General features: G+C 57.9%; 1 protein-coding gene across 2 annotated transcripts in view; it reads right to left on the bottom strand.

Annotated features, from left to right (window-relative positions):
- Positions 1-2,162: 2,162 nt before the first annotated feature.
- IARS1 (isoleucyl-tRNA synthetase 1) overlaps positions 2,163-22,431 on the bottom strand; it is a 38,741-nt gene continuing 18,472 nt past the window's right edge. For both annotated transcript variants that reach the window (XM_020964424.2, XM_078152010.1), the window contains 18 exons: positions 21,834-21,920; positions 21,241-21,324; positions 19,126-19,270; positions 13,226-13,346; positions 12,737-12,828; positions 12,280-12,357; positions 11,546-11,667; positions 10,732-10,834; positions 10,535-10,618; positions 9,900-10,074; positions 9,287-9,390; positions 8,414-8,509; positions 8,054-8,230; positions 6,907-7,024; positions 5,484-5,609; positions 3,928-4,068; positions 3,531-3,683; positions 2,163-2,406 (listed from right to left, as the gene is read on the bottom strand). In XM_020964424.2, the coding sequence (XP_020820083.1) occupies positions 2,324-2,406; positions 3,531-3,683; positions 3,928-4,068; positions 5,484-5,609; positions 6,907-7,024; positions 8,054-8,230; positions 8,414-8,509; positions 9,287-9,390; positions 9,900-10,074; positions 10,535-10,618; positions 10,732-10,834; positions 11,546-11,667; positions 12,280-12,357; positions 12,737-12,828; positions 13,226-13,346; positions 19,126-19,270; positions 21,241-21,324; positions 21,834-21,920 (2,089 nt within the window). In that variant the 3' untranslated portion in view covers positions 2,163-2,323. The remainder of the gene's footprint in view (positions 2,407-3,530; positions 3,684-3,927; positions 4,069-5,483; positions 5,610-6,906; positions 7,025-8,053; positions 8,231-8,413; positions 8,510-9,286; positions 9,391-9,899; positions 10,075-10,534; positions 10,619-10,731; positions 10,835-11,545; positions 11,668-12,279; positions 12,358-12,736; positions 12,829-13,225; positions 13,347-19,125; positions 19,271-21,240; positions 21,325-21,833; positions 21,921-22,431) is intronic.

Raw genomic sequence — 22,431 nt, 5'->3', positions numbered from 1 at the left:
AAAACTGCAGAATTTGGCAACTGAGGAAGGACCTAGTCCAAGCCCTGCCTGTTCCTTTTCACCATCTGCCTGGGTTAGGGTCAAGCTCCATGGCCCAGGACTGGCCCAGGCCACATGGCCAGCAGGTGAGCTAGGCAGGTGTCCAGCCCCGTGCTCCTGACACTCCCCTTCTATAGCCTCTCAAAATGGGGAAATGGGCTTCCTCATTTCATTTTCTGTGCTCACAAAACGTCACTGGTCCAGGTGCTGGGGGTCAGAAACTAAGGCAGGGCAGAGAAGGTGGAAGCCCAGGCTGCTGGTGCCTGCCCAGGAAAGGAGGGTATTTAGGCTGAACAAAGCAGGGGCAGAATCTCGGGTCCCCCAGACCTGCCTGCAGACACCCAGGAGCAGGACCGAGGCAGAGGGAGCATGGCTGCTGGGCCTGTCCTTTGTCCATGTCAGTACAGCCATGCAGGGACAGAAAGAGATGGAAAGGGAAAGAGGAGGGAGAGTCAGAGCCTGGGGGCCACCCAGAGCCCCGGGGCTGGAGTCTGGAAGACTCATCTTCATGAGATCAAATCCTGCCTCAGACGCTTCCTAGCTGGGTGACCCTGGGCAAGTCACTTTACCCTGTTTGCTTCAGTTTCCTCATCTGTAAAAGAGACATTCTCCCCTCCTGGTACGCTCCTGTCTTCCCAGACTTCAGCTGTTGTCTCACGAGTTCCTTTTGAACTTAGCACATGCCCCATCACGGGAATCGCCCTCCTCGCCCTCCCAGTCCCCGCATTTCTGTGCACTGTCTTTCCTTTCAGACTATAAGCTCTTTGAGGGCAGGCATAGGTATCCACGGCCTGAGCATGGTGCCAGGTCCCTAATAAGCCACAGATAATACCCATAACACCTGCTTCCCAGGGTGCCAAACAGAAGGGCCTCGCTGAATCATCCTCAGAGCTAGGGGGGCCTCAGCGGGCACCTTGGCCAACCTGTGCCTGAATGGGCATCCACGCCTGCTGCAGCTGACCCAGCAGCTCAGGGAGGGATGAGCTGCCGCTAGCCACTCCCATCCCCCCAGTCCTCAGTGAACAGTCAGGCCCCTGCTCCTCCAGATGCCGGCCCCTTCCTTGGTCCCCCTCAGCTCGGCCTGGGCCCCATCTCCTGCCCTTGACTCAAGTGCGTCCTCCACGGCTCTGCCCAGCCCAGCCCAGCGCCCGCTACCCTGGGCTCATTTTTAGTCTCTGCCCAGAGGGCTCCCAAACCTCCCACCTCCACCCTCCAACCTCCCCCCAAGCTGGACTTCCTCACTGAGGTAAAGCTGGTGGGGCTCCCCACCTGCCCCACCCCCATGGTTTACTCAGATTGTCCCCATTATACAGACCCCCTCCCAAGTAACTGCAATCCTTTGGGGAGTTTCCTCATCTGATACATCCTTCACACAATCACCAAAAAACTCTTCCTAAGGCCCAGATCACACACATGGAACAGGATCTGAACCCAGGTCCTCGCCCCTCGCCCCCCTCCCCCACTGCCAGCTCAGTGTCAGTGCCCCCAAACCTTTGTGGCTCTTTCCTCTCCAGCTTGCCCTCACCAGTCAGCAAGGAGGCTTCCTCAGCTGTGTCCTAGTGCTTAGCACAGGCCCCGGCACAGAGTAGGCACTGAATAAACGCTGTTTGACTGGCCCTTCCTTCAGGAGTCGGCCAGACAGCCGAGACAGGCAGGGCAGAGACAGGCCTCTCCCCACAGAAGACTGACCCAAGCCCACGCGGGTACGAATGGAACTCCCGACTGTCCCAGCAGCCGTCCACCGTGGCTCAGACCCAGGCCCCTCCAGCGCCCTGGCGCTCAGCCAGCGAAGGGAGCAAGCGCGGATGAAGCGCCTACTGTGTGCCAGGCCGGACCTCGTGAGGGCCGTGGCTGCCACCTCCCTCCTGGAGGAAGGGCTCACGGACACTGGCCAGAGAGCAGGAGGGAGGCCAGGCCCGGGCCGGGCTTTCCGACATGCTCTCAGGCAAACTTGGAGTCATGAGGGCCCAGGCTCCTCAAGGCGGCTGGCACCAGAGCCCCTGGAAGTGACCCGTCTGCAGTCTTGGCCTGTGCCAGCTCCTGTGGTGGGAGCCCGGCCCCATGCTCACGGCGCCCACGCTAGCTGACCAGAACCAGAGCGTCACCAAAGACACAAGGCTGACTTCTCGAGGGAGGTCACATTTATTGGCCAAAGTCCCTGGGGTACTGACACCTCCCCCCACCCCAGCTTCAGGGCAGAAGGGAAGCGCTGGGTTTGGGCGCCCGTCCTCGGGGGTGACCTCATGGACGTGCCTGCTGCCACACTGTGTCTGCAAGGGGGCGGTCAGCACTCGGCGGTGGTGGGTAACACGTCTACATACACTGTCTGCATGTTCAGCGACTTCATAGAGACGTCTTCCGTGAGCTCTGGAGGGAAGAGAACAGAGCGTGAGCTCCCACCCACCCGCCACGGGGGGCACGTTTGAGGCCGTGTAACGAGAAGGGCTGCTAGGAGCCCTGGCCAGCTCTCTTCCCTTCTCATGCTGCACCACAAACAGTAGGTGTCTAATATATGCTGCAGGAATGAAGAGATGAAGAAGCAAGTATAGCATGGCAGACAGGGCAGTGGGTGTCCTGGGTTCAAATCCTGAGCAGCGATTTCACCAGCCGGGCAATCGCAAAGTCCTTCCCCTGCAGGCCTGTTTCCTACTCTACAAAGTGAGTATCTGCGGGGTCCCTTGGTGTGTATCCCTCCTCTAGGTCTGCCATTCAAGGCCCTGCAGCCAAACCGGCTCTCCTGCACTAGCTCACCGGCCAGGCTAAACCGCAATGGAGGTGACAGCACGCATTTATAAAGAGCTTCAAGAACATGATCTCACGGGATCTTGACAACCTGGGAGGCCAGCACTATTGTCACCCCCATTTTACAGTTGAGGAAACTGAGGCGGGGGGAAGTGACTTGCCCAGGGTAACACAGGTAGTGAGTGTCTGAGACAGGATTTGAATTCAGGCCTCCCTGACTCTAGGCCCAGCGCTCTGTGTACTGTGGCGCCCCCTGCTGCCTCACGGGCAGGGAACGCAGGGCACCCTGGGGAACAGGCCTTTGAGAGCAGCTGGAGTTAAGGGTGGGAAGGGGAAAGGGCACCAAAGACCACCCTTGGTTACTCTGCCTCGTCCCACTTAAGGCCCCTGCGAGGCCCAGGTCCTCCCTACTCCGGGGGCCCTGCCCTCCTAGGACGCCCATGGGCACAGCCCAGAGGAAGCTCAGAGGTGGCTGTGGGCACTGGGAGGCCTTGGGGGGGCAGCAGGATCCCTGTGGGCCAGGGGTGACTCTGCCTTGGGGACGCTCGCTGTGTGAGCCGCTCCCCACTTCCATTTGGATGGGAGCACTGTGTGGGATGAGTGCACTATGGCCGTGTCCAGAAGCACTGACCCTCTCTACAGGAGGCAGTAACGAGGGAGGCCAGGCAGCTGCAAAGGGCGACAGCGCCTCCCTGAGCACAGGGGAACGCGGCCCCAACACGGTCCCCCACCCCGTCGAGATTTCTCACCCTGGGTCTGGGACTCGTTCAAGAAGAGCCGGAGCCTCCGGCTGCGCAGGCCAAACACCTTGGCGGTCTCATGGAGCAGGCCCTGGTAGGTCAGGGGCTTCTGGCCCAGCGGGTTCTCCAGCAGCAGTGTGCCCACCTGTCCCACCAGACACTCTAGGGAAGAAGCAGGGCCGTCAGGTCCCCTCCAGGCAAGCCCTTCCCCTGGCTGAGGGCCCAGTGGATGGGTGGGGTTCAGCCCTGGCCTCTGATGCTCCCAGGGGCCCGAGGCTGCCGGGGGAGCAGCCACAGACCCCGATCCTCCAGAAACAGGTCCCCATCACCCTCCACCCTCCCTCAGCCACTGCCCCCAGAAGGACGGGGATGGAGGCCAAGCGCCCCGCCCCTGCTGCCCACATACCTTGTGGCTTGGCATTCACCAGCTGTAGATTGAGGAAGCCGCAGAGAACACTGGGGTTCTGGACCACTGCCGGGGGGGATCCTGACGTCACACACAGGGTCTTCCCGCTGAGACTCAGCAAGTCAGTTTTGCTGACAACTTCTGCAAGGAGGGAGAGGCCTGAGCCGGGAGGCATCAGGCCCATCTGCTCTGCCCAGGCAGGGCCCCAGGAAGCACAATTCAAGCTGACTTGGGCAGCTCAGAGAGCTCATTCTTCATGGTGTGAAAGCAAAGGACACTCGGGGCTCATGGTGACACCCAAAGACCAAAGGGAGCGTGAGTGAGCCCCTTCCCCAGCGATGATGCGCACGGGAGGAGTTAATGGGTATCACACTTGGGACACATGCATGAAGTCACCCCGTCACCTACCAGAGATGAAGGACAGACCCAGGGGCTGGCTGTGTCCCTGAGCCACACCCAACACCCGTGGGGGAAGCAAAGGCTGTCCTGGCCAGGGTGGGGGCAGGGGAGGGGACACCCTGAGAAGCACGCGCCTGCCAGCACCAGAGAACCGCCTGAAATGCCTTCTCCCAGCCGCCTGCGATCCCCCCCACGCGGAAGCCTGAGGCCGATCCCCAAATCCTCCCATTTTACGAAGGACAAAGTAGCGGGTAAAGCAAACGCCAGCAGAGGCAGAGCTCGTTTAAGATGCGTGGTGAGTCCCGGGAGGGGAACATGAGGTTTTTAATAATGAACTGACAAATGACCGCATCTCGATTCCTCCATGGGAGGGGACCGCGAGGAGCCTGAACACCCCAAAGTCACCTTCGAGCCTCTTAGGGTTCCCAGCCGGCCCACTTGAGAGGCTGCTCAAAGTGCAAACCAGCCAAAGGCATGGGGTCTGGGGAGCCCTGACAGGTGAGAGCATCGTGGGGGGCTCAGAACCAACCCCTAACTCCACCTCGCAGCCAAGGCTTTGGGAAGCCAGGCACGAATCGCCAGCACAGGCCCGCAGCTTCCTCCTAGCCCAATCATCCTCCTGAGAGCCCAGGGGGAGGCTACTCTTATACTCTATCGGCTTTGGGGCTTCCCACCACCATCACCGGTCTCCTTCAGGCCCCTCCACATGGCGGGCAGGACATGGGGAGCCCAAGGACAGGCGAGCTGCATGTCCCAACATCTTGGGGGAGACAACTGTTGGCCATCAGGAAGTCTGATACCCAAGCACTCATTTCTTCCTTCAACACAAAGCGCCTGAATTCTCCCTTTAAGGGGCTCAAGTATAAGACTGTGACTATATCAGAGCCTCTCTCCCGTGGTCCCCGAGCCCCTGGCTCAGGCTGAGGGGGCCAGGGGCCTGGCGCACCCACGATGAGAAGGAGGAGCCTGGCTGGCCACGTGGCGGGCATGTGTGAGGGGCCGCGAGGAGCCCCAGGCAGAGGCTGGAAGGGAGCGGCCACCACGCCACACGTGACCCAAAGAGTGACCGGCGGTTTTGGCAGCAGACGATTGATAAGGCAGAGGCCGACCGAGTGGCCGACTGTCTGCTGTGAGATTCCTCATGCTCAGTCACAAACCTGTATTTCCGTGGAAAACAGCCAGCTGTGGAGCACCAAGGTCAAAGATGCTGCTGATGGCACCCTTGAGTTTTGTGAGGTCTAGCTGGTGATCTCCTTTGGGATTCTCAAGGAGCAGGACTCCACCTAAAAAGAGGAGAAAATCAGCCTCGTTTCCTTCCCTAATCTTCTCTGGGTGACCTCTCGATGAGGGGACAGGGCACTGTGCCTCAAGTGGTCACTTCATCAAGACGGGGCTCTGTGCCCGTCAGGGCGAGGCTCAGTCAGGCCCAAGTTACATGCGTTGAGCCCAGGCCAAACTGGAGCATTCAGAAGAGAGGCCAGAGGGGCTAACGGTGCTGGGAAAGCTGTCAGAGACAGAGCCCTGGGGAGGAGAAACTGGAAAGAAGGGCTTGCCTGGAGGAGCCTGGAGGGCCCTGCTGTGTGGCAAGGAGGGAAGGTCAGCCCAAACTCTGGCCTTGCCAAAGCAGGCTTTTGGTTGGCCCTGCTAGGAACAAGGCCTCTGAGCTGGACGGGAGAGGAGGGGGTCTTTCCAGAGAATCATGGAGCCTGGCTTCAGGCTAACAGCTCGAGGAAAAGCTGTCACAGATGAAACCACAGGGAGAAAGTGGAGAGAAGGGCCCATCTGGCCCCCGGGAGGACACACCAACGTGGAGAGGAAGGAAGGCATCTCAGAGTGTGAGTGTGGGGCCCACAGGAAGCCTGAATGATTTCTTTGGTGATAATTAACTGGAAAAAAGGATGCGGGGAAGAGGCCAGGCCATTAGGCCCATAGGATGCGAGGCCTAGATGGCTGGGAATGGCTTCTGAGGCTAGTGGAGTCAGCCTCCAATGCAAAGCTACCTCCTTAGACCTTGGCGGGATATGGCAGGCTGCAGTACTGACGGCATCAGGCCTGCGGCACAGATCTCTGAGCACTGCCAGACAGTCTGGGTCTCTCCCTACGCGCCTTAGTCCAATGCTGGCTGTCTACCATCACTACGGGGACCCCCAGCTTACAGGCCCAAGGCCCAGGGATGGGGCAGTGATGAGGAGGAGCTTCTGGGGCCTGCCTCTTTGGCTGTGAGAGGCTCAGGGGCCTCGCAGCACCTGGGGGCAGCTTCCTCTGCTGCTCTCGGCCCAAACCCTAGCTCCTCTTCCCTGGGCTGGATGTCCCCAGCACCAGGTCTGTCCCACTGCTGCCCAGGAGAAGAGGAGACACCCTTTTGGTGTGCAAGCTTGTGCTGCCTCGAGGGAGCTAGGAGAGGAGTGGGGGCCATGGGCCCCCCAAGGGCAGACTGCTGCCTGATGACAGGGGCTGGTTCCTTTGCTCCACTTGATGCACCAACATGGTGGGGAGGGGCCCAAGGAAACAGGCAATTGTAAGTGCAACACATGCCACGCCAAGGGGGCGTGGAGAGCCCAGCCAGCGCTCTCCTCTTACCTCGCTGTTTACCATCGACACAGACGTCCAGATTGACGTAAGCACATGCAGGAGCAGGCGGGGCTGCAGGTGGGGCCGTGCTTTGGGTCAGGGTGATTTCCAGGTCAGAGCCCTTGAGCTGAATACAAGAGGGGGGTTAGTGTTTAACCACCCCCTGAGGGGGGACCCAAGGGACCCCTAAAGTAGAACAAATGAAAGATGGGCCTGCAGGTGACAATGCCCAGAAAGCCCTAGGGGGTCTGCAGAAGCTGCGGCGGCCCCTGAACGGTCCTCTGGGGCACCTTCTGCGGCGCCTGCTGCCTTCTCCGACCAGCGAGGCTCTCGTGGGTAGCTCACCCACGCCCCTTCAGTCCCTTCCTCTGTGCTATCTCTCCCCCATTAGAATGGAAGCTCCTGAAGGGAAGGGGTCCCCTTTGGGCACAGTGCCCAGCACAAAGGAAGCATGTTGCCAACACTGGGGTGGGCGCCTGTTTTCCAGGAGTCAGCCCAAGGCCACAGAGTCCAGAGAGCAAAGACAACTGCGGCCACGCAGCCATACTCCCCCTCCGTACCCAGTGGTGGAGGAGCCCTGGGAGCCCCTGCCTGGGCTTTGCCAGAAGACCTTCAGTGACCACTACCTGCCAAGGCAGCTTGTTCCCCCGCCCTTCGATGCCCTGGGGCCAAGCAGACCAAGGGCAATCCCTCTCGAGGACAGACAGCTGTCTGGAGCCTGGCTCTCCCCGACCCTGACACTTCCTTCAACCTGTTTTCCAATGGGATGCACTTACGTCCCCTCCTCACTCTTCTGGCTATGTGTCTCAGGGCCCTCTTCCGACTAGCAAGGAAAAGGTGGTGCCCAGGGACCCTCGGCCACCTGGTCATTTCCAGCCACTGCACTGCACCCCTGCTGACTCCCAGACCCCACCTACTTCCCCATCGATGGTTGCAGGGCAGGTGCAGAACCCAAGCCAAGCCTCAGTGGCCTTCCCGTGGCCATGTCATTGGGTCAGTCCACGGTCTGGGTCTCCTTGGGTCCTGGCGCTGCCAGCCAGCAGGTTCCAAGAAGGGACGGATCCCCAGGGGCCTCTACCCGAGGCCTCCTCCCAGGATGAGCTCCAGCATTGGCCTCCAGGGCCTAAGGGCGCTGTCACAGAGGCCCCGCACTCACCTGGGTCACTTCCTGGATGAGCACTCTGCTCGATGGCGGCACTGGGTAAGGTTGGAGAGGAGCCTTGATGGTGGCCAAGATAAAGTCCGTGTGAGTCCGGATGACAGTGTCTAGGTAGTCCCCTTGAGAGGGGGACCTGTAGTACACAGCGATGTCGTCCGTCGGGACCAGATTGCACTTCAAATCAGAGACAAAAACCGGAGATCAGCGTCAGCGGAGAGAGGGTGAGGCGCCCAGCGGCAGCAGGTGCCCGCCACCCAATGGAAGCAGGGCCTGCTCACCCATGCTCGCCCCGACTCAGTGACCCACGTACGCATCACGGTGTCACGGCACGTCCCTGGCTCCCCATGCCTGCCTCACCTTCTTCCGGAGCTTCTGAATGCGGTTGATGACCTCCCGGGCCATGCCTTCGTCAACCATGCTCTGATCGGGGGTGACATCCAGGAGTACCAGGACCTACGGGGGAGAGAGCGAGGGCGCGAGGGTGGGTGTCAAGGGCTCTCCAACACAGGGAGATGCTGCTCTGACCGGACTGAGCAAAGACAGTGCACGCCAAGAGCTAAAGCATCTCGTGTGTCTGCTGGTTTGCTGGGGACACGAGTCTGTCCACCACCCGGGGGAATCTGGGGTTGTCCTCTGCCTGCCGTGGGACACAGTACAGCTAGGACCCAAGGGCCATTGTCCATTCTCCAACACCCAGGTGACACGAGAAAAGCTGCCTTCTCCCCCCTGCCTATGGTCCGTGGGCCAGAACCTCTGGACTTCTCCCATCAGTCAGGGAAGTCACGTTTGCACCTGCTGGTTCAGAGGGTCCAACAAGTCAACACAAGCTCCACGAGGCCGCTAGGGTCTGGAGTCAGCAAGACGAGTTCAAGTCCCGCCTCAGACCTTACTAGCTAGATGGCCCTGGGCCAGCCACTTAACTAATGCTGCCTGCCTCAATTGCTTCAACAGTAAAATGATGATAACAGCACCCCTCCCAAGGCTGTCGTGGGGATCACGAGATAACAACTGTAAAGTGCTCAGCAGAATACCTGGCACACAGTAGGTGCTTAATCAATGCTCATTTCCTTCTGCTGTTCCTCGAAGGCAGGGCCCCTTCTCACTCTGAACTGCGTTACTGAGTGAGAGAACAAAAGACCACTCCCTCCTGCATCCCTACAGAACCTGACTTTTAGCCCGCTCCCTGCTGATGGGGTGAAGCACCGGCCGTGAGGGCAGCATGGGCAGCACCTGAGCATCTGAGTGCGCTTCATAGTGAGACGAGGCCTGGTCGAAGGTGTACAGCAGGCGGACGTCTTCTGTGCGAAGCTCATGCCCCTCCACAACAAGGGATCCTATGGAAACGCAGCTGTCAGGCCTGGCGCGTGGGGCTCCCCCCAAGGGGCGCCGGGCACTGTGACGCCCCTTCCGGGCCGGCCAGGAGGGAGCGGAGCGAGGGGCTCCAGGCTCGCGGCAGGTGTCCCTGCCCTTCACCCTGTGGCCTCTGCCCAGCTCCCACTTTGCAAAACAGCCAATTTGAGCGCAAGTGCCTGGGTGGGGACGGGGTTAAGGTTCCCATGAAACCAGACGTTTGGGGCAGAAGTGAGAGAACGTGGAAAGGCCTGGGAATCGGGGAACGGTGGATATGCCTCTGACAACCCAGCCCTGTTCTTCCAGATCCCGACAAAGCCACCACCCACCCCGGGCCTGGCTGGCGGGCAGTCGGGCCACGAGAAGGACGCGTCCGGCTCAGGCTGCTGGTCGCTCATGGCCATGCCCTTCAGGCCCAGCCATACCTGCAGCCTCCGCCAGCCCTGTCCCTGGGTGGAGGCGAGAGCAGAATGCCCCAGGGGCCTCCACGTACCAGTGCGCTGCAGGCACTCCAGCTGCTCGCTGGGCAGCTCCCTGATGGACGCCATCACAGCCTTGAAGGCCCCTTTGAGGCGCTTGCCCAGGACCATGTGGTCGGGCTCTGCTCTGAGCCGGATGCCGTATTTCTGTTTATCTGTAGACAAGGTCACCCGCCGAACATTCAACTCCTGTATTTATTTTAAAGAAGATACAAATGCCAAAGGTCACAAAATGATGAACAGGCTCCAGTCCGTGGCGTGAGGCGCCATTGGCGGCCTGACTGGGTGGGCTGGGCAGGGGGAGACCCAACTTCCTGAGGGAGCCGGGGCGTGGGGGGCGGGCCCAAAGCTGTCCATGCACGACCAGTTCTGAACAACAAAGTCGTGCTAAAGGCAGGCCGGACCTGGAGGACAGAGCTGGCCTAGCGCAAACAGCCTGGTCTTTCCTGGATGGCTCAGGGCCGGCTGCATCAGCCTGTCCGTCACTGGGAAACATCTTCCTTGAGAGCTGAGAGCCACCTAAGGAATGGGTCCAGCAGAGAAAACTTCCCTCTGATGGGGTGTGCGAGGCCAGGGGCCACTGCCGCTCCCCACCCCCCTGCCATCCCCCCGCCCTGCCCCTGCCCCCGAGAGGTCCACACAGGCCTACCTCCAGGATATACTTCTCCAAAGCCCTGATGTCGTTCAGGGCCTCGGGATCTTGGTGGATGACCACAATCTCCTTCAGAGGGTACTGGAGAGAGAAGAAAGGGCACAACACCCACTCTCCATCAGCCCTGACCAGAAGGCCCAGGCTGCGGAGACACAGGCGGGAAGGGGCGCTGCGCAGGGCTCTGCCCACCTTACCTTGATCGGAATCGTCCTGCGGTCCCGGATGACTCGGCCCAGCTCGATGACGGACTGCATTCTGGAGACGGCGCTCTCGGTCTTCTTGTCAATCAGATCCTCTCTGGGGTGGGTGGAAAGCCCCTAAGTGGCTGACGGCGCTGCCCGCCCCCTCTGGGGAGTTTCCCACCCCTTTCAATTCTTGTGGGCTCTAAGAAGGATGGTGAGGACCAAACACACGCTGATACTGCAGAATCAGCAAAGGCCAAGTGCCTTCAGGGAGCCGCCCCAAGCTCCCCACCACACCCAGCCAGGGCAGGAACAGGCGGCCCATCAGAAAGCTGGCTGGCCCGGGCCTGGCCTTTAACCCTGCCCCGTGCCACTCCCGCCTCTCCTCTGACTCTGCTCTGGTGGGAGTAGGAGAGAAAACCCAGGAGCATCACACCTCAAACATGGGTTCAAGTGAGGTGCCTTCCTTTCCAAATTGCCTTTTCCTGGCAAAATGATAAATGAACCCCAGACCTAGTAACACAGAGTGACCTTCCTCCTAATCACCCAGCACCTCCACAATGACAGTGAGGATGAGGGTGTAGGTTAGCTGGGCCCACTGGGCAGGCTGGACAAAAAGGGAATGGGGAGTTTTGAGGAATCTGTAGGTGAGGGAGGGCCCTCCTTTCTTATAGGCTTCCCTGTGGCCCACGAAGAGGCCTCAGTCCCCCCATCCCTGCAATGGGGGCAGTCCTCCCTACTCTCGCAGGCTGCCAGAGGGAAGGGGGGAGCAGCTGTGATCACGTAGGGAACACCCACCTGTGCAGTGGAGTGTGCCGATGCTTACCGGACGTGAGGAAGCATGAGGTAGTGAATGCTCAGTGTGTCCTTCTCCCGGACCGAGGCCGGGTCAATGAGGGTCTTCAGGTTCTGGTAAATCAGCTCCGTGAGGAAAGGGGTGTAGGGGGCCTGTGTAAAGGAGAGAGGAGAGGGCCCCTGCCCAGTACAGTCACTGATGGCATAGGGCAGTGATCTCCAACAGCAGGAGATACACACACTCGAGGGGCAAACGGCCCTGCCTGTGGTTGGAGAAACTACCGTAACCAAGATGGCAGCCAGACCCCCATTCAGCTGAGGCAGGGCTGTACCCCCCCGAGCTGCATCACACAACTGGGGTGGGACACGTACAAAATGCAGAGGACTCGCTGCTTTTCTACTGTACAAAAGCCAGGTGGACATGCTACATGTGTGTAGCCCCCAAAGCCCAATATCCCCACTTCAGAACCCCAAAGAGCTGGGCTGGGGGAGGGTGGAACACTGGGATGTGACTTGGCAGGAGCGCGGTCTACAACTGTCCCAAGGCCCTGGGCCCAGCCCCAGCACCAACTACGTTATTCAACAGCCCTCGTCAGGAGGCTACTAGTGATGGCTGCGTGGGTTCCGCTGGCACCCCTCAGGGCGGGACGTGGGCTCCTTTCAGAGGCCTGGCCGCCACCACCGCCAACACCAGCAGCAGCTGGAGGGTGTCACACCTGGAGAACCCGGGGGCTTAGTGAGGGCGGGAGGGAGGGGCATGCTTACCATCAGTTTGCAGAGGGAGAAGAGAATGCTAAATAAAGTCTCTAAGGCCATGACACAGTCATCGGTCCCATTTTCACCCTGAAGAAAAAAGATCAGAAAAACCACCCTGTTTCTGTCCAATGAGAACACTGAAAAATGGAGTTCAGGGCCCCGAGTGGGGGCCCCCTCCCTGCTTCCTGGGGGTGTGGAGCACAGGAGGCATGCCGCCCGCCCCGAGATCCTGGATGGCCCAGCCCTCCTCTGTATCTTAAAGGGTTGGGGGAGGGGGGAAGGAAGGGCCCCATGAGGAAATGTGGCCCCATGCAGCAGCCCTTCGAGAACAGGAGGCCGTGGGCCTCTGCGGAAGCCTGCAGGGGACAGTGTCCTCCTCGGCCACCCTGAGTGCCCCTAGGCCCCACGGTGTCCCGAGGCGGCACCACCCATGCTCTCGCCCGCCCGCCTGCGAGCGGATGCTCACCTTGAGCCGCCGCCGGTTCATTCGGACGTACCAGTTGGTCAGCCCATCCACAAACTTAACTAATCGTGGCACCACGGTGTACAGTCGGTAAGCTGGAGTGGCCCAAGAAGGAAGGATCAGGTCAGCAGGCCTTCCCGATTCCCCGGGCCTCAAGCTCTCTCCTGACGTCTCTGCCTCACTACGGCCCAGCAGTGACCTGCCCATGGAGCACCGGCAATGCCGGCCCCTGCTGACCTCCCCCGCTAGGCCCTGGTACCCTCTCTCTGTTACTCAGCCCCATCCCCTCCTGGCTGTGCCCGCTCCAGGGGGACAGGCCCTGCTTCCTTCTCTGTCCTCCTATCCCCCCACCCCCACCCCAGGGCCCAACACCCAGTAGGTGCTTCATAAACGCTCGCCTGAGGGCAGGCTCATCAGCCCAGGTGCTAGGGGAGGGGCTCGGCAGAAGGAGCCCCCACAGAGGGAGCCTGTCCCCGTTCCCCGTGTCCTCACCAGCCATCTCAACCTCAAAGAACCCGATGAGGGACTGCATGCAGGACAGGATCCAGCAGTCAGTGATGTTGCTGCTCTCCTTCACGGTGTCCTCATTATACAGGAATTCTACCTCCTCCTCCTGGCCAGGAAAAGGCAAGGGGACCGTTTACATGGAAGCCAGGCTGGCATGGACTAGAGAAGCTTCTGCCAAAGAAACACCACCTTTTGGGGTCCGACGAGCAGAGAAGGCGGGAAGGCCACGTGGCCGGGCCCCTTCACCCCGCTACACGCCAGCCGTGACCCAGGACTCATCCATCTGTGCTACAGCCTCATTATCTTGGCAGGGCATCCAAGGCCTTCCACAAGCTGGCTCTAACCCTAACCTTCCAATCTCTTCAAGGGCTAAAATCCTTCTCTTCCTTCAGGCCACAGCTCTGTGACCCCCTTGTCTAAGAAGAGCCCTGATCTCTTTGCACCTGTGTGACCTCTCCTACCTCCAATCTGCCACATCCTTCTAACTGGACCTCAAAAATTCAAACACGCTTGCCAGTTATTATAGCAAGACGATGGTAGGTGATGGGGACCTGGGGATGAAAAACAACGCCATCTCTCCGGTCTCCACTCTCACGGGGGGGGGGGTCTAAGGTAAACCCACAAAGTAGCATGTAAGGAGAGACCACGCCAGAGGGACAGACACTTCAGGGGGTGGCGATGACGTCGAGCACGGGCACGCCTGGAAGCCTTAAGGGGTCACGGGGCACGTTAGCGGGACTAAGCAGAAAGGGAAGGCAGAGCCACGGAATGAAGACAGGCCAGCAGGGAAGCAACCTATTCACAGGCCTGCAGCCCACTAGGGTGTGAAAGAAGGTCCGGGTTCATATGCAGAGGAAGACAGCAACGTTAAAAAAAAAAGCCACTCCTATCTAGAGAGTTCTTGGAAGAACTTAAAAAGGAATTCAAAAATCAAATAAGAGAGATTGAGGAAAAATTAGGAGAAAAACAAAGCAATTCAAGAAAATGATGAAAAGAAAGTTAACCAATTGGAAAAAGAGGTCCAAGATCTTAAAGAAGCAAAAAATAACTCCCTGAAAACTAGAACTGGCCAGGAGGAATCAAATGACACCAAGAGATAACAAAGCTAGCAAAAATAAGAGGACATGAACATCTCATTAGAAAAACAACTGACGTGAAGAACAGGTAAGGGAGAGACAGTGTAAGTACTGCTGAACTAACTCAAAGTCATGACCAAAGAAAGAATCTGGATACTAACATCTCATTAGAAAAACAACTGACGTGAAGAACAGGTGAGGGAGAGACAGTGTAAGTACTGCTGAACTAACTCAAAGTCATGACCAAAGAAAGAATCTGGATACTAACATCTCATTAGAAAAACAACTGACGTGAAGAACAGGTGAGGGAGAGACAGTGTAAGTACTGCTGAACTAACTCAAAGTCATGACCAAAGAAAGAATCTGGATACTATCGCAAAAAATTACTCAGGAAAACTGCCCTGAAGCTCTAGGCCAAGAGGGTAAAGCAGAAATAGAAAAAAAAGTCTACCTTTTACTGCCTGCAAGAGATCCCAGGAGGAACACTTAAGAAGAAAATATGGCAAGCAACAAGAAAAAAAAAAACCACTTTAAACACTGCAGAAATGCAGGCAGGGTTCCACAAGACTTAGCAGCTTCTACTCTACAAGACCACAGGTCTTGGAACATTCTATTTCAAAGAGCCAAAGACCTAGGATTGCATCCAAGAAAAACTTACACAGTAAAGTTGAGTGTAATTCTGAATGAATAGAAAAAGGACATCTGACGAACCGAAGGCTTTTAGGTATTTGTAAAAAAAAAAAGAGAGAGAGAGAGACCAGAACTCAACGGAAAATTCAATATAAAAAATACATAAGAAATATAAGGAAAACACTAAAGACTAATTATACGGCACTCATTAAGGTAAAACTTTACTCATTATATATATGAAAAAGTTAGCAGTATTCTTAAAACTGTCATCATTCATTACTAAGGTAGTTTCAAAGAAAGGCTGGGGCTAAGTTGTACATGATAGAGTAATTCTAAAAAACAAAATTGGGCAGGAAAAGGTAAAAGGGAGCAATTATATTATAAAATGGGGCATGAAAGGCAGAATTAACACGGAGGAAGCAGGTGGGATGGAGGGCTAGTTGGAACCTCACTCTCATCTGAGGTAAAGAGGAAACCACACGTGTGGCTGGAGAGGTTTAGAAGTCTTCTGAATTTCTAGAGAGGTGAAAAAACTAGGAAACAGAGTTGGGAGGGGCCTTTAGAGGGGCATGTGCATTGGGACTGGGGATGGGGGGACTCTTGGACACACACACACACACACACACACACACACAGACAGAGGAATGAGGCAGGACCAGCCAGGCTCTGCATGCGGAAAGGTCACTGATGCACTGACGTGAGAGTTAGCCCTGCCTCAGGGTCTGGGCCTAAGCCAACCGTTCAACCATGGACTGCCAGGAGCCAAGCTGGGAATGAGAACAAATCCAGGAGCATGAAAGGACGACCAAGACAGCCTGTGACGGCCACAACTGAGTCCCCCGTGTACTGACCACTTGTCACTGGACCAGGTAGGAGACATTAAAAATGGGAGACAGAAGGGACCCGGATGAGGCACAAATGGTTCTGAGAGAGACAGAAGAGGCCTACAAGAGACTCCAGTCAGCAAACACTTTCCTCAACTGCCAAGTGCACAGAGACACGGAGTGATCAGAGCCAACCCAAGTCCCAGCTGTGAAGTCTGGAGAAAGACGGCAGACGAGGGGAAGCCGGTAGAGCCCGCTAAGCGAGGTCACATGGACCCTAGTCCCAACTAAAGGAAGACACCAAACACAAGACAGTCTCACAATGGCTCTCCCTGTCAGGGACAAGAGAAGTCACCAGAGTCTGGACTCTGCCCAGTCCTCGGTGTCCTTATCGAACAGATGAAGGCAGTGCCAGTGAGGACAGAGATGCAGAAAGGCCCTGGATCAGGGTAGCTCATGATGGGAGGGAGGTGCGGACAGGCAAACAGAGGGAGGTGCAGACGGGCAACGGGAGGGAGGTGCGGACGGGCAACGATGGTGAGGCAGGTTTGGGTAGATTCCCAAGAAGTTGGAAGGGGACAAGAGACAAAAACTGTGGGAAAATTCTTGAACTTTTTTCATAGTGAAAGGAGGTTGGCACCCAAGACAAACAAGGCGAGCAGCTTAAATGCCCGCCTTCCCACCCACAGAGAGATTCTGCAAAGGGTCTTGGGAAGGCAGCCACATCTTTACACTGAATGTCTGAAAGGTGCAGATCACATAAGATCTCTCTGCCCTCCTCTGCCAATTCGAAAAGCCACATGACCTGGCAGAGTGAAAGGCTGCTTCAAAGGTGGGTCCAACAAGCTAATGCCCAACCACACATGACGTTATTCAAGCTTCCCTGAAAGACCAGAGACCATCTTGGCCGAGGATGTCATTAACGTCAGGCAAGGCAAAAACCAGGGAGATGGCTGTCTGCCAAGGGGCTCAACACAGTTCTGGAGGTGATGCAAGGTGCTAAAAGGACGGCGAGGTCCCGTGGACGCGCCTGTGGCAGGGCGCCGTGCTTGCTATGCCAAGCCCCAGAAGCCACGACCATCCACACAGACAACACCAAGTGGATAAAGGCATTACGCAAACTGTCCCACGCTACACAGGCTATTGGTCAGTACCTGCATTGTACACAGACAGTACGAGTGGACAGGATAGCCCCAAATTAAGAGGAGAGCAGGCAGGACTGCGTTGAGAAAAATGCAAGATCACTTAACGATCCCAAACTTCTCCCAGGAACAAAGGCCTATTGTTATACAATATCCTACAATCCTAGAACACCGGACCCCACTGAGGGAGAAAGGAGCATTGCATCATCACCCGGCAGGGGAGGGAAGAAGGATGTGAAGGGCCACCCAAAACAAGGACCTCGGAGGACCTGTGCCAAAAGACTTCTCCAGGGAAGCGGACGAGGGGAAAAAGCAGCAGCTGGTCACACAGCAAGAACGAGGCCTGAGCGTCTATCACCCTGGACTCCTTGGGATCTGCGGAGGAAGCAACGTGGAGGAGAAGGGGACAGGATGTGCAGCAGCCAAGGGAGCCTCCGAAAAGCCTTGAAAGAGGCAGGGCCAAGCTGGCGGGGCAGCAGGAAGCAGCACAGCCCAGGCACCCCAGGACCTGGGAAACTGGAGAAGGACCAGAAAGTCGCAGAACAGTCCCATTGGGTCAGTCTACCAGTAGAGAGATGAGGGGAGGGAGTAAGAGGGACAGAAGCAGAGAATCTGAGAAGCAGAACAGGACAGAGAGATTCACAGGAAAGAGACAGAGACAGAGAGATCCGAGGACACCGGAGATGGCGTCTGGCCAGAAGTCCTGTGCACAGAGCACCCCAGTGCTCAAGGATTAAGAGGGGGACAGGCCCGGCCCCAGGGCAGATGGCAGGCATGTCTCTGACCCCCACGAGCCAGAGTGGTCTAAGTTGGGGTCCAGTCAGCTTGGAGCGGTCTAAGGGGGGGGCCAGTCAGCCCCGGGCAGTCTAAGGGGGGGCCGGCCAGCCTGGGGTGGTCTAAGGGAGAGGCCGGCCAGCCCGAGGTGGTTGCCAGCTGTGTCCTGAGTAAGGAATGAGCTCTGAAGGGAGGGCTCCTGGACCAAGGCGGGGCCTCTAAACCTGCAGAGCTCCCTGGGACTAACAGGAGCTGGGCCCAGCAGCCTATGGAAATGCGAGCAGGGAGTCCCCAGCACCCCTGATGGCCTGCCCAGAGCTGGGGAGGCAAGCAGGAATGAGCCCTCGGAAGGGACTCAGCTTGGCCCATCTAAGGCCTTCCTAACTGGAGGCTGTGCCAGGCACCGGTGCCCGAGGGGCTCTAAGAGACAGTGCCTTCAGGGGCCCAGCTGCAGGGAGGAGGCTCCTCATCACTGAGAACAGGACCCCTGTGGGATGGGCGACATCCCGAGGGGATGCCTGGGAAGGATTTGCCTTGTTCTCCATGAAGAGACAGCCTGGTCAAAGTGCACGTGACGCTTCTCTCTGACTGGGCCAGTGGGGGCCAAGGTTTCCAGGGGTTTCCGGGCACCCTGGATCTCCCTGTGGGGCCCCCACTCTTCCCACTCTCTGCACCCAGCACTCTGGGAGGCACAGAGTCCCTCCACAACATCTTATCATCGCTCCTTGGGCTACTGCCTCCAGACTCCCTGCCCGGGGTCCAACACATTGCGTATTGGCTACTCCTCCCTCTGAGGCCAAACATGAGCTCGCACTCAGCTCACACACAGGGCACAAAGCTCTCCTTCACACATTCTGTGCTCCACCCACAGTGGCTGCTCCATTATTCTCTGCACTCAGCCTTATCTCTCGCCTCTTGGCCTTTGCACAGGCTGCAGCCCATGCCTGGAGTGCCCTCCCTCCTTCCTTCTGCTTCACGGGATTCTAAGCTTCCCTAAAGGGGATTTGGCTCACAGGCCAACTCCGACCACTCCAAACATTCTCCTCTCACCATGGGCATACACCCAGATGTGGACATGGCCCCCTCCCCCACCTCTCCCACCCAGCAGACACAAACCCAACAAGGCTCTCCCGGTCCCCTAAGCTCCTAGGGAGCTTACCTTGCTCAGGTGAGAGGTAAAGAAAAAGAAAAAGATCAGAGGAGTCTGATGATTTGCCCCGGGTCACCCAGAAGCCTCTGGGGGATGCTCGGGGCCCCCTCTCCCAGCCCAGAAGTCCTTCCAGACCCCCTTCACCCCCTCCACCAACCTAGTCTTTCTCAGAGAGGCCAAAGGCCCCCGTGCGTCTCTCGTGCTGATGTGGCTTTCACCCCTAGGCTGGCAGAGGCCCCCGGCCACACCTTCTTCAGCACACCCGGCACAGCCCCACCCCGGCACGCACCTTATGAAGACGAAGGACATTCTGAATGAGAAAGCGGTAGGCATTGTACCACGGAAGGAGGACATCTTTGAGGACGTCTCGGACCCCCTCCTCTTTAAATCGTAGGTTCTCCGCTCGGACCACAGGGGAGTTAATGAGGTACAGCCTGCAACGACGGAAGAAAGCTGTCACTGCCCTGGCCAGGCTAGCCAGGCTTGGTTGGGGTGGGGCCTTCCCTCTGGGGTGCCCCCACACGGAGCCATCAGTCAGCCACAGTGACAAGTAAAGACCAGGTTTGGAAGGGCTGCAACCTGTGTCAGCAGAGGGACCACCCGTGTAGGGACATGCAACGCGTGTGTGCTTCTCTAGAGGCCATCCTGGACCACCCTCACTTCCACTTCTGACACAGTGTGGGGAGCGTGAACCATCGAGTTTGTCGTGATGTTGACAAAAGTGAGGGGCGTCCAGCGCCACCGTTAATGGTCTGATGCCCCTTGGAAAGGAGGCCTCTGTGCTTGGCCCTGGTGTGCCAGTGAATCTTTGTATTAATGCCTTGGTCAAAGGCCTCGATGCCACACTGATCGCACAAACAAATGTTGAAGGATGGAGCCAGGACCCAAAAGATGGGTAGGCTGAACAATTCAGACACTGGAGGGGTAAGCAGAGTCCAGGAGAGCCCTCCACCGGCCTGACCAGAGGCGGTGGGCAGGGAAGGGGATGTGGAGCTTCCCACCAGCTCGTCTGAATGAGGCGGCACCGCCATGTGCCCTCCACTCCCCATCTGCTACCGTTCCTCCTCTCTTCCCATCTCACTCTTCTCTGCCACCTTTCCCCACGCCCCGGAGGTCTCGACCCCTGCAGGTGGGGTGGGCACCGTGGGCAGGCTTAGCCCGGCCTCTTGGGAACCCGCCATGTTCATGCCCGGGTCGCCTGTCCCCGTCCCGAGGCCCCCGCCATCCCTCACCTCCACACCGACCCACGTGTTGTCTTACAGGCAGGAGGAGGCCACAAACCCTACGATGTGGCATTCCAGGACCCAGACTGGGCCCTCGCCTCTGCAAGGTGATCCCCTTGAGTAACTGACCCTCCCGTGGCCCACAGCAGCTCCTGTAAACCTGGCTCCTTAGGACCGCCCCCCCCCCGACATTGCTGCCTGCAAACAGGCCCACAGGGCCCCCGGCCCCAAAAGACCTTCTGCTGCCTGGTCCCAACCTCATCCAATAGAAACTGGCCCATTGCCTCCGCGGCCCTTCACGCTCTGGACCTCTGGTCACCCTCTCCTCTCCACGTTTCCAGTGCCCTGCTCTCTGGTTCTCTCCTGACCAGCCTGCTGACCCCTTGGCCCAGCCCTGAGGGTCTGTCCCGGCTGCCCTTTCCTCTCCATGCCCTCCCCTGGTGACCTCATCAGCCCCTCACCAGAGCACCCTGATGTGCAGCCCAGAAGCAGTACCCACACCTGTGCACATCTCAGACTCTCATGTCTTTAGGCGCTCCCATCCTCCCAGGCATCTGAGCCCACGACCTCAGAATCGCCCTCCGCTGCTCACTCTCCCTGCCCCACTACATAATAAGCGGACAAATCTTGCCATTTCCACCATTTCCAGGATCAGCTACTCAGCCACCTGTGTGACGTTGGAAGCTCTTTGCTGTCCGGCCCCTGCCCGCCATCTCCTCATGCTCCATCCCCATCCACACACTCAAGCACTCTATGATCTGCCTCCATGGGACTTCTGGCTGTTCTCAGAACATCATGCCATCACCTACCTCCACGTCTTTGCAATGGTCATGCCCTCTGCCTGGAATGCCCTCCTGCCTCACCTTGGCCTCTCAGAATCCCTGGGTTCTATCTCTGCAATGAGGCCTTGGCCACACCTCCACCCCAGCTGCTAGGATGCCTTCCTCAGCCTCTATTCTCTTGTGAACGCCTAGACTGTAAGCTCCCTGAGAGCTGATGCACTGAGTCTGTGCCTGGCACATGGACTGCTTAATAAAGGCTTGCTAACTGTCTATACTTATGGTCCACGCTCCCAGAAAGCAACAGACAAAGAGACCGTGTGGGCGTCCCCTGGGGCGTAAGTGAAGCCAGACAAAATGTGTCAGAAGCACCGAGCAGGGAGCAAGGCTAGCGACTCTCACCGCAGGGCATCGGCGCCATACTTGCTGACGATCCCTGCCGGATCAGGGTAGTTCTTCTTCCGTTTGCTCATTTTCTGACCATCGCTGGAAAAACAAAAGCAGGGTCACAGCCCTGTGGGAGCCTCAGACCCAAATTCCCGCCCTGGAGGCCCTCCCGAAGCTCACTCCCGAGAGGAGTTTTTTAAACGCTCTTCCAAACCCTTCCTATGAGCCTGGTCCTCTCTCTGACCCGTGTGTGGTGGGGGCACACATGTACACCAACCAAGCGGATGCCCAGTGACCAGGAAAGGGCCGAAGTCACTATAGCACGTGATGCTTCTGCGAGAAGCATGAGCTACGGACGCAGAGAACCAAGGGGAGACTCCCACGGACCCATGCGGAGTCAAGTGAGGACCCAGGAGAACCCACCGACCGCCACCACGAAACCTTCCGATCCGCCAGCGCAGCCTCCCAGGGGACAGGGCCGGGCTGGCGGCCTTCCTTGCCTTGCCCAGGCCCTCTGTGCGCCAGCCCTCGGCCTCGCCATGGGACCGGCCCCTGCAGAGGACATCATGTGGGTCACTACCTATCAAGGTAAGACAAAGGCTCCGTACCTGGCCAGGACCAGCCCGTTCACAATCACGTTCTTGAAGGGAGGCTTCCCAAAGAGGGCACTGGACAGCACCAGCAGAGTGTAAAACCTGGGAAGCGGACAGTGGCGTCAGCAGGCCTGGAAGGCAGCCCCGACATGCAGCCCTTCAAAGGCCGAGCTCAGCGGCAGGGAGGCCGCCCCCTCGCAGTGCTCCCGGGGGGTCGGGGGTCACCTCGGACCAGAGGGGTTTCGGAAAAAACTAAGAACCCTCTGTCTGAATGGTGAAGGGAATGAGTCTTTCTTAAGCACCTACTATGTGCCTGGCTCTAAGGCCTGGTGCTAAGCACTTCTACAAATACGATCTCCACTAAGCCTCACAATAATGACCCTAGCGGGAGGTGCTGAGATCATGTCCATTTTACAGGGGAGGAAATGGAGGCAGTCAGAGGTGAAGGGCCTTGCCCAGAGTCATGTAGTTAGGAAGTGTCTGAAGCTGGATTTGAACTCGGCTCTCTCTGACTCCAGGCCCAGTGCACTATGAGCCACCAGGACAGAGCCATGGGAAAGCTGGGATGCCAGGGCCATCTGGAACAAGGGAAGATGACCTTGGGCAGAGTGAT

Source organism: Phascolarctos cinereus, unplaced genomic scaffold (genome assembly GCF_003287225.1).
Source record: "Phascolarctos cinereus isolate Bilbo 61053 unplaced genomic scaffold, phaCin_HiC Scaffold_4;HRSCAF=312, whole genome shotgun sequence".
Taxonomy (NCBI): Eukaryota; Metazoa; Chordata; class Mammalia; order Diprotodontia; family Phascolarctidae; genus Phascolarctos; species Phascolarctos cinereus.
The sequence above is the reverse complement of the archived record's forward strand: the minus strand, read 5'-3'. Positions and strand labels throughout refer to the sequence as shown.